Source organism: Saprolegnia diclina (genome assembly GCF_000281045.1).
Source record: "Saprolegnia diclina VS20 unplaced genomic scaffold supercont1.38, whole genome shotgun sequence".
NCBI classification, from domain to species: domain Eukaryota; phylum Oomycota; class Saprolegniomycetes; order Saprolegniales; family Saprolegniaceae; genus Saprolegnia; species Saprolegnia diclina.
The window spans coordinates 345918-355419 of NW_008246105.1; the positions used below are offsets into that span (position 1 = coordinate 345918).

At 58.6% G+C, this 9502-nt stretch overlaps 4 protein-coding genes across 4 annotated transcripts; 3 read left to right on the forward strand and 1 right to left on the reverse strand.

Annotated features, from left to right (window-relative positions):
• Nucleotides 1–1121: 1121 nt before the first annotated feature.
• SDRG_10964 (hypothetical protein) lies at nt 1122–2947 on the forward strand. The gene has a single exon (XM_008616981.1). The coding sequence runs from the start codon at nt 1175–1177 to the stop codon at nt 2891–2893; it is 1719 nt and encodes a 572-aa protein (XP_008615203.1). The 5' UTR covers nt 1122–1174; the 3' UTR covers nt 2894–2947.
• A 542-nt stretch (nt 2948–3489) lies between these two features.
• SDRG_10965 (hypothetical protein) lies at nt 3490–4824 on the forward strand. The gene is made up of 4 exons (XM_008616982.1): nt 3490–3640; nt 3688–3782; nt 3832–4273; nt 4324–4824. The coding sequence occupies exons 1-4, from the start codon at nt 3519–3521 to the stop codon at nt 4646–4648; spliced, it is 984 nt and encodes a 327-aa protein (XP_008615204.1). The 5' UTR covers nt 3490–3518; the 3' UTR covers nt 4649–4824.
• Nucleotides 4825–4874: 50 nt separating this feature from the next.
• On the forward strand, nt 4875–5627 carry SDRG_10966 (hypothetical protein). Its single transcript, XM_008616983.1, has 3 exons — nt 4875–5213; nt 5260–5437; nt 5479–5627. The coding sequence occupies exons 1-3, from the start codon at nt 4950–4952 to the stop codon at nt 5511–5513; spliced, it is 477 nt and encodes a 158-aa protein (XP_008615205.1). The 5' UTR covers nt 4875–4949; the 3' UTR covers nt 5514–5627.
• Nucleotides 5527–8105, reverse strand: SDRG_10967 (threonyl-tRNA synthetase). The gene is made up of 3 exons (XM_008616984.1): nt 8054–8105; nt 7368–8007; nt 5527–7315 (listed from the first exon to the last, which is right to left on the reverse strand). Exons 1-3 carry the CDS (start codon nt 8085–8087, stop codon nt 5668–5670), a joined length of 2322 nt encoding a protein of 773 aa, XP_008615206.1. The 5' UTR covers nt 8088–8105; the 3' UTR covers nt 5527–5667.
• Between the last annotated feature and the right edge of the window lie 1397 nt (nt 8106–9502).

The window sequence follows — 9502 nt, forward strand, 5'->3', positions numbered from 1 at the left end:
ATCAGATCGCGGCTTCAAGCTTTGGCGAAATGGCGATGTTGTTGCAGGAGTACTTACGCCGTGTACAGTTGCAGTGGGTCTATGCCATGCAGTAGACTAACCTTCAAAACCAAGTCCGAGATTGTGTGAGCGTGATGTATCGTGGCTGCATCCTGGCGGAGGAGCGCGATGGCTGCGGTCCTGGCCGCGGTAGAGTGTGGCGCCGCAAACCTAACCGCTCCACTTTGCATTCTGATAATTCACCGTCGCGTGTACTCATCGTAGCCGTTGTGGGTTTCGTGTTTGGTCAATCACTTTTGCCGTTCGGACTTGAACTTGGCCCTGTTGTCGCAGGCGGAACACCCTCTTTTTGCCGCTTTCATTCGCCGCTGTTCCCTCCGGTACGGTCTTCATAGCGTGGTGTGAGAGGGGCGTGGGTGATAGCTGTGGGTGCGTTGACGATGTACCGGATCCGTTTCCTCTTCTACGCTGGCGACGCGACCTCGCACCCAGCACGGCAAATCTGACTACGCACCAAAACAGTTGCGCCGACTGTTGCGCCGGGACATAGAAGAACAGACGTGTAACTCATGGGCCTTGAACGGGTGCGCCAGCTGCCACTGCGCTTTCTCTTGCGCCCACGCCGCACGATCCAACAAGCGCCGCTAGACTTATGTAAGCAGCTTCCTTCGCCGAGCAATGCTGCCTTAGCACGTCTCGAGGGCTCTTTGCTCGAGAACGACTCAAGTCGCAACTCTTGCGTCCTTGTGTGGCGTCGTCCCACCATGGAACGTCTGAGCACTTGGGGTTGTGCGGTTGGGAGCTGTTGGGAACGTTCCGCAGTAATACGTGGCGCCACCACAGCCCTCAGGATCGACCATCGGGCGCCTTCTCAGATCCTAACGGGACATTGGGCAAAACGCGTCATAGAAGACGGTTTTATGTGGGTTTTATGTGGGTCAAACCTATCATTGAGGGTTTTTCTGGGATTTAAGTGTATTTCCCATGCGACATGTCTGTGCATTCAACAAGTTACCATACTCGCCGTCGCAACACCTGGCGGCATGGCGCACGTCTTCTTTTGCAGGCCACCCATCGTCACCGACGATCTCGGTTCACCTTCTCAGCTCACTGTTTTGCACTTGGAAGTGAGCTCATTCTCCCATTGCCTTCGCCACGAGCAAGCAGCAGCAGCATGCAGAAGGACAATCATCTCGACAAGCTCGACCTCGAAGAGCGCGTCTCGTACATCCACAGCAACACGCCGGCCGACAAGGAAACTGGCGGCAACTATGACGAGGTCAAGACGCCCGGCGAGCTCGAAGACGGCGCGCTCGTCGACGGTGGCGCGCTCAACATGTACTCGCGCGAAGCGTTTGCACTCTTTGCGCAGTACGGTGCGATCGGTATCATCTACGGCATGATCCCGTCGCTCATGTACCCGATCTTCAACAACTACCTCAACATGGAGGGCTACCAGACCGCATCCTACGGCGTGCTCGTGACCACGGGCTGGTCGTTCAAGGTCTTCTTTGGCATGCTCTCGGACTGTGTCCCGATCTTTGGCTACCGCCGCAAGAGCTGGATGATCATTGGCTGGACCATCACGATGATCTGCTTGGCCATCATGTCGTTCGTCTCGCTCGGTGACCCGTACTGTGACGCGCGCCAGATCGACTGCTCGGAGATCACGCTCGAGGCGGCGACGCCGGACCAGCGCAAGTGGTTCAACGAAGACGCGCCGAGCAAGGGCTCGCTCTTCATCATCCTCTCGATGCTCGTCTCGGTCGGCTACGTCGTGGCCGACTGCGCCGCCGACGCCATGGTGGTCGAGTACGCCCAGCGCGAGCCGATTGCGATCCGCGGCCGCATCCAAACCGCGATCTACACGGTGCGCACGCTCACGGGCATCCTCGCGCAGGTCGTCGTCGCCTTCTTCCTCAACGGCAAAGAGTACGGTGGTACCTTTGACTGGGCCGTCGGCCCCAACGTCCCGTACGCGATCTGCCTCGTGCCGTGCGTCCTCGTCGTCCTCTCGACCATCTTTATCCAAGTCGAGCCCAAGACGCGCAAGATGGCATTTGGCGAGTGGATCTCTCAGTTCTGGGAGCTCCTCCAGAAGCGCGTCATGTGGCAGATCTGCGCCTACCGCTTCATTGCCAACTCGTTCCAGGCGATTTCGGCAACGCCGGCGTCGCCCATCGCGATGAAGTGGGCCAAGGTCGAGCCGCTCAACGACTCGCTCTCGGGTGTCGTGGGCAGTCTCATTTTCTCGGGTATCCTCATTGTCGTCGGCAAGTACGGCCTCAACTGGAACTGGCGCTACACGATCGCGGCCGGTACGCTCGGTGTCATTGCCGTCGACTCGTTCGTGACGTTCATGACGATCTGGGACGGTCTCCGCAACCAGTGGTTCTACACGGGCGTCGCGCTCGCCGACAACGTGCCGGGTGGTGTCCGCTTCATCATCTCGACGTACTGCGCGGTGGAGATTGCTGACGTCGGCAACGAGGGCGCCACGTACGGTCTTGTGACGACGATCAACAACCTCGCGTCGCCGTTCGCGTCGGTCATCTACAAGTACATTGACTCGTACTTTGACGTGTCGCAGAAGGCCATCATGCGCGACGACGACCACGTGCGCTGGGAAGTGTCGTACTGCTTCTTCATCTCGTACAGCTGCAAGATCTTTTCGCTGTTCTGGCTCTTCATGCTCCCGCCCCAGAAGGCGCAAATGCAAGAGCTCAAGAAGCGCGGCGGCAAGAGCAAGCTCGCGGGTGCCCTCTTGATTGTCCTCTTCTTTTGTGCGATCGGCTTTTCGCTCACGAGCAACATCATGGCGATTTTCCCGTCGACCAAGTGCTACCGCATCGCCGGCGGCAAGGGCACGGTCAACGGCACGTGCCCCAAGTAAACTTTGTCCCAGTTGTGATTTAAAACCAAATGAATATGTCGTGTGCTTTTTTCCTCTGCTCGTTGCATATTGCTCGCTTGATCCAGGTCACCCGACGCTTGTTCGCACAAGGTCCTACTCTCTGAGAAGGCGCAAGGACCAACAAACGTGATGAATCGAAACGATTTGTCATATTGACCATCGGTACATATCGTCATGCGCATTCTACGAGATATAGGGGCTGGGCTTGACCGTGACGTGGCAGCGTCAAGAGGGATCACGAGATACCGCCGGCGACACCGCCGGCCGCGAGGTCCGTGAGGAAAATGATAACCTCCAAGAAGCCGAGTTCCGTCTTGTCTTCGGACGTCGTCTTGGGAGCCGTGAGCGTAGTCGACATATTTACTGCAGTAAAAAACTAAATGGTCGCCCCCACAGCCCCCCGTGCAGACTGTCTAGCAATCGGACGACGGCTACGAGCCCGCTGCGGATTGGTCAAAATACACGTGCTTGGATTGGTTGAAAGCATTGGATTTCGACTGAATGCGCCAATGGCCTTGCAGCATGCGCCTAGAAGCAATGGTCTCTTGTCATTTGTATGAAAAGGGTCTTTTGCATAGACGCAAAACGCGACCACGTGGCAAGGATGCCACTTTGCATCTCCGCTTCCATGGCCGCTGCTCCGACATCGTCGATCGCGCACCTCGCGACGTGCGTCAGTGGCATCTACGTGTGCTACCTCTCGTACGGTATCTTTCAGGAGAAGATGTACGCCGTCTCTGCGCTCCAGTGTCTCGATGCTCATCCTGTGCTAGCTTCAAGTACCGCGATGCGGACGGCGCCAAGTTCACGGCCACGCTCTTCCTCCTCTGCGTGCAATGCATCATGAACTCGGCCGTGGCCTGCGCCGGTATGCCTTCGCTAGCATATCGCCTTCGTCGCCTCACGTCCACGGGTAGCCACGTTTGTCTGGAAGCCAACGACCAAGTCGGTGCCATTGCAGCCGTTTGCATTCTCGGCCTTTGCGTACCTCGGCGCAATGCTCTGCAGCAACGAGGCGCTCAAGCACGTGAGCTACCCGACGCAAGCGCTCGGCAAGTCGTGCAAGATGATTCCTGTCATGCTCATGGGCGTCCTCATCGGCCGCAAGAAGTATGCGCTCAAGGAATACCTCTCGGTCGGCCTCATCACGCTTGGCATTGTGGTCTTCCAGCTCGGGAAAGCGTCGTCGAAATCGGGCCAAGAGAACAGCTACTACGGCCTCGGCCTCTTGTTTGTGAGCCTCGCGCTCGACGGCGTCACGGGCCCCAACCAGGAAGCGCTCTCGGCCACATACAAGCCGTCCGTGCACCAGCAAATGCTCAACACCAACGTGTGGGCTGTCGTCTACACAGCGATCGGGTAATACGATGCTGTCGAACTCCAGCATATCCATGTTGTCTCTCTTGTAGGTGCCTTGTGACGGGCCAAGGCGCGGACGGCTTTGCGTTTTGCATGCGGAACCCCGAGATCTACTCGGCGCTCTTCCTCTTCTCGGTCTGCAGCGCGCTCGGCCAAAACTTCATCTACTTTACGATCCAGCGCTTCTCGGCGCTCACGTGCACGACCATCACGACGACCCGCAAGTTCTTTACCATCCTCGCCTCGGTGCTCATCTTTGGGAACGCGCTCTCGCCGCAGTCGTGGGCCGGCGTCGCGATCGTGTTTGCTGGCCTCGGTATCGAACTCACGACCAAGTACGCCAAGTACGCGGCCAAGGCCAAGCGCACCGAGTAGGAAGCTTTTCTGCCTCAAAATACCTTTTACTCTGTACACCTAAATGACGTGGCGCCACCACGGCGCGTTCCTGGGCGACAAGGCGACAACGCGAGCTGCGACAGACGCCATGGCGAGCTGCGACAGACGCCATGGCGAGCTGCTGCAGAGGCCAAGGCGAGCGACCACAGAGGCCAAGGCGTGCGCGTGACGGGGCGGGTGTCACGTTGGATATCTTGGGAAAGATCGCGTTTCGCGTGAACGGTCGCCGAACAAGAGTTGCAACCGACGGCTCGTAGCCACCAGCATTTCGGAAACGACCATGAGCAGCTACCTCAAGGAAGGCGTGCTCACGAAGCGCAGCGCGAGCGCCAAGCTCATCACCAACTGGCGCAAGCGGTACTTTGCGCTCACGCCGACCGAGCTGCTCTACTTTGAGAAGAAGGACGACGCGGAGCCGGGTCGGCGGACGCCGCTCGGCCCGGACGCGTCCATCTCGCGCACCAACGACCGCGGCTACAAGCTCTGCTTTGTGGTCAAGTCGACGCCGACGGCCGAGCCGTTCTACATCCAGGCCGCGTCCGAGGTGCGTACGAAGCCACGACGTTGCAGGTCGCAGCAGCGCCCCGTAGGACGAGCTCAAGGAATGGGTCGACGCGATTGGCAAGGTCGTCGGCAAGATCGAGGACCTCGTCAACGACGGCGCGGCCAAGGAGCCCGAGGCCGCCAAGGTCGATGAAGTCGGCAAGGAAGACGTCGTCGAGGGCGGCGAGAGTACCGACGCGCCGGCAGCGTCCGGCGAAGCCACCGGTACATGCACCACCGTGAGTGTGATTCACGCAGCCTTGTAGATGGCACGCCACCGACAACCGAAGGCAGCGAGTGAAGACACGATCGTCGTCGCTTCAACCCTCATTGACCAACCTCCGCGCCTGCATATCCATAGCGCTATATATCTTGCTACACTAAGTCCAATGCCAAGGCGCGTGTCATGCAGCAATGCTTTGTAGCGTCTTATATGGACGAGCAGGATAGTGCGCCTAGTTCTTCTTGGCCTTGGGCGACTCCTTCTTGGGCTCCTCGACCTCTTCGTCGCGAGCCTTGGTGCGCACGAGCTCGTCAAACATGGCGATCGTGTCGGCGACGGTCTTGGTGCCATGGATCTTGTTGTCACGCGTGCGGATGTTGACCGCGTGCTTGGCCTCTTCGTCCGCGCCGACGACGCAGATGAAGTTGTAGTGGGCCATTTGGCCCTCGCGGATCTTCTTGTTGAGCGTCTTGCTCGAGTCGTCGACGTCGACGTGGTACCCAGCGCAGAAGAGCTCTTCCTTGACGACGTGCGCATAGTCGTTGTACGCGGCGCCGACCGAGACGATGAGCACTTGGCGCGGGCTCAGCCAGAACGGGAACTTGGCGGCAAAGTGCTCGGTGATGATCGCGCAGAAGCGCTCGATCGAGCCGTAAATCGCACGGTGGATCATGACCGGGCGCGCAAACTGCTCCGAGCCGTCGGTACCGCCGTCGCTGCGGTACTTGAGGTCGAACCGGATCGGCAGCTGGAAGTCGAGCTGGACGGTCGCGCACTGGTGCTTGCGGTTGAGCGCGTCGGTCACCGTAATGTCGATCTTGGGGCCGTAGAACGCGCCATCACCGGGGTCGACGCTCCAGTTGCCGGCGCCGATGAACGTGTCCATGGCCGACGCGAGCGCGCCCTCCGCCTTCTCCCAGAGCTCAGCCGAGCCAAGCGCCTTCTCGGGCTTGGTCGAGAGCTTGAGCTTGCAAGAGAGGCCAAAGACGTCGTACACGTCCTTCATGAAGTTGAGGTACGACAGCACTTCGGTCGTGATCTGGTCTTCGCGGCAGAAGATGTGCGCATCGTCCTGCTGGAAGCGACGCACGCGCGTGAGGCCCGTGAGCGCACCCGAGAGCTCGTTGCGGTGGAGCACGCCGCAGTCGGCGAGACGCAGCGGCAGCTCGCGATACGACCGCAAGCGGTGGTCAAACATGAGGCAGTGCGACGGGCAGTTCATCGGCTTCATCGCAAACTCCTGGCCTTCGACGTTGAAGACAAACATGTTGTCCTTGTAGTGCTGCGCATGGCCCGACGTGTGCCAGAGGTCCATGTTGAAGACGTTGGGCGTGATGACCTCGTGGTACCCGCGCTTGCGGTACTCGGACCGAATGTACTCGAGGAGCTTCATGTAGATGCGCGCACCGTGCGGCAGCCAAAAGCAGCAGCCCGGCGAGAGCTGGTGGAAGAAGTAGAGCTCTTCTTGGAGACCGAGCTTGCGGTGGTCGCGCTTGGCGGCTTCCTCTTGAAAGTGCTTCCACTCCTTCATCTGCTTGGTGTCGGGAAAGCTGATGCCGTACACGCGCTGGAGCGTATCGTTGGTCGTCTTGCCGAGCCAGTACGTGCTCGACGTGCGCGTGACCGCAAACGCCTTGATCTTGCCCGTGTGCGGCACGTGCGGGCCGCGGCAGAGATCGATGAGCGGGCCACAGCGGTACGCCGTCGTGCGGCCGCCGTCCGGGATCTTGGTCGAAATGATCTGCGTCTTGAAGATGTTGTCGGCAAACATCTCGAGCGCCTCTTCCTTGGTCAAGACGATGCGCTCAAAGGCCTGCTTCTCCTTGACGACGGCCGTCGCGCGCTTCTCAATGTCCTTGAGCTCGCCTTCCGCGATCGTGCTAGCAAGGAAGAATGAGACATGGGAGTGAGGAAGGGGAGATGATGACATACTTTTCGCCCATGTACGAGTCGTAGTAGAACCCGCCCTCGACCGGGGGGCCGATCGTCAAGTGGCAGCCCTTCATGAGCTCGAGGCCCTCGCCGAGGATGTGCGCGCTCGAGTGCCAAAAGACCATGCGGCCTTCTTCGTCCTCAAACTTGAGGAGCTGGAGCTTGCAGTCGCCAATCAACGGGCGGAAGACGTCCCAGAGTTCTTCCTTCAGATCGCCACCCGAGCAGCAGCACGAGTCGGCGCTCTGGCTTTCGTTGCCATCGACATCGGCGGCCGTGACCTTGAGCGGGTCATTGGGGCTGCCAGCGTACTTGACCTTGGCCACGACGACCGAGTCGGCCAAGCCCTGCGAGATGCCCTTGGCAATGTCCAACGGCGTCGTTTCCCAGCTCACGCCTTCCTTGACCGTACCGTCGGGCAACGTGATCTTGATGGGCTTGCGCGGCTGCGCCGCAAGGAGCTCCTTCTGCGCCGCCATGACGCGGTCGTAGACGGCAATGCGGCGCTGGATGAACGCCGGGTTGGGCTCCAGCGTGAAGGCGCCGCCAATCTTGTTGGCATCAGCCGCGATCGACGGGCCGCTGGCCTTGGTCAAGCGCGTCTGCTGGCGCTTCGGGTCCGCCTTGTCGGCGATCGTGGCTACGCATAGCCTTAGTCCATGCTCCTCCATCACGAGCAGGCGTACCTTCTTGGAGCTTGGCAGCAGCCGCGTCAGCCATTCCTCTGTCAGGCGAAAATGGCAAATGTCCTCGGCTTCCACGAACCCCAGTCGGACCACAAAAATATTCTTATCCGGATACGCGCCTGGCGCTGCCGTTGTTTTTATTCGATTCGCATCCCATATATATGCATGTTTGTATGAATATAATAAAAGGGCCAGATAAAGCGACGTATTTTTATGTCCGCAAAGCCCCACGCGCCGGATAACTACTTCAAGGTCGCCAAGCGAAGATCGCGCGCCGAGTACCAACATTCAGATTCGCTTGAGACGCAGTTCGTCTTGCACGGTCCACGGCCGCAAGAAGATGCTCTCGGAACGATCTGCATCCTCAATGGATGCGGTCGCATGGCCACGCACTGCGGGCGCATGGAAGTGCCGGTCGAGACGAGCGAGACCTTGCAGTAGGGGTGTTGACGGCAGTGAGAGGAGCCGTGATCGCGTCTGCGACTTTGGACAAGAAAAGGCTGCAGGACGCAGATCACTTGCTCGGAACGTTCGGCGGCGCCGTTTTTGACAGAAGGACGAGTCTCGTTAACCACACTCACGTCGTGGCGACCTCTGCAACGAGGTCGACTAGAAGTTGCCAACGTCAAGCTAAACGAGCATGGACTCGTACTCAAGTGCAGCGGTCGTGGACGCTCGCCTGTGTGGGAGTGGTAGACTGCAGCAATTGACCCACACGGCTTCAGCGCGAGATCACCAGGGGCCTTGTGCTGAAAGCGCGTACAGTACCCTAACCGCTCAGCGTTCTGTCCGTGTCGTTTGTATGGGCAAGTGTCACCACCACCGAAGTATCGCATATGGATCGATGCTACAGTCTTGTTGCTGGGTGAGCTTGGCAGTGTACAGAAGAGTCATTGTTCGAGTTTGATTTAGTTTGTCTCGCCCATCGCATCTCAAGCGTCGCCAGGTCGACCACTTTGCGCTTGAAACGAAATGGCCAAGAGCTGGCAATTTGGTAGAGGACACTTTGGAGAGCACGGAATGCGAGGTCACATTGGCGTGCGAGGCGTACAGCGGCAGCGAGACGCGATCCAAGATGCACCCCATCTATCCGGATAAGATCGGATGCCTTCTCAGTGGCACCGCTCCAGGACGCAGACGCCACTTGTCGTGAAAATCACATTTGAAATGGATTCGCTCAAAGTTGGCACAATGATAGAAGAGCCTTTCGGGAGCAGAGCAGGCCACACTGTGTCATCGCTTTCGTCCTATAACGTGCGCAATGCTCAACAACAGATACAAAGCGCTCTGTAAACGTTAAAAATGCAAATGACCACATTGACACGCTGTTGTCAGCATCTTCGACACTTGTCTTAGCGACGATCATGCCTTTCATTCGATAGAGAGTTCGATTCATAGCAACATTGCCCAGAACCATCGCATCATGTGGAGCGATGGGGACGAGAGGGT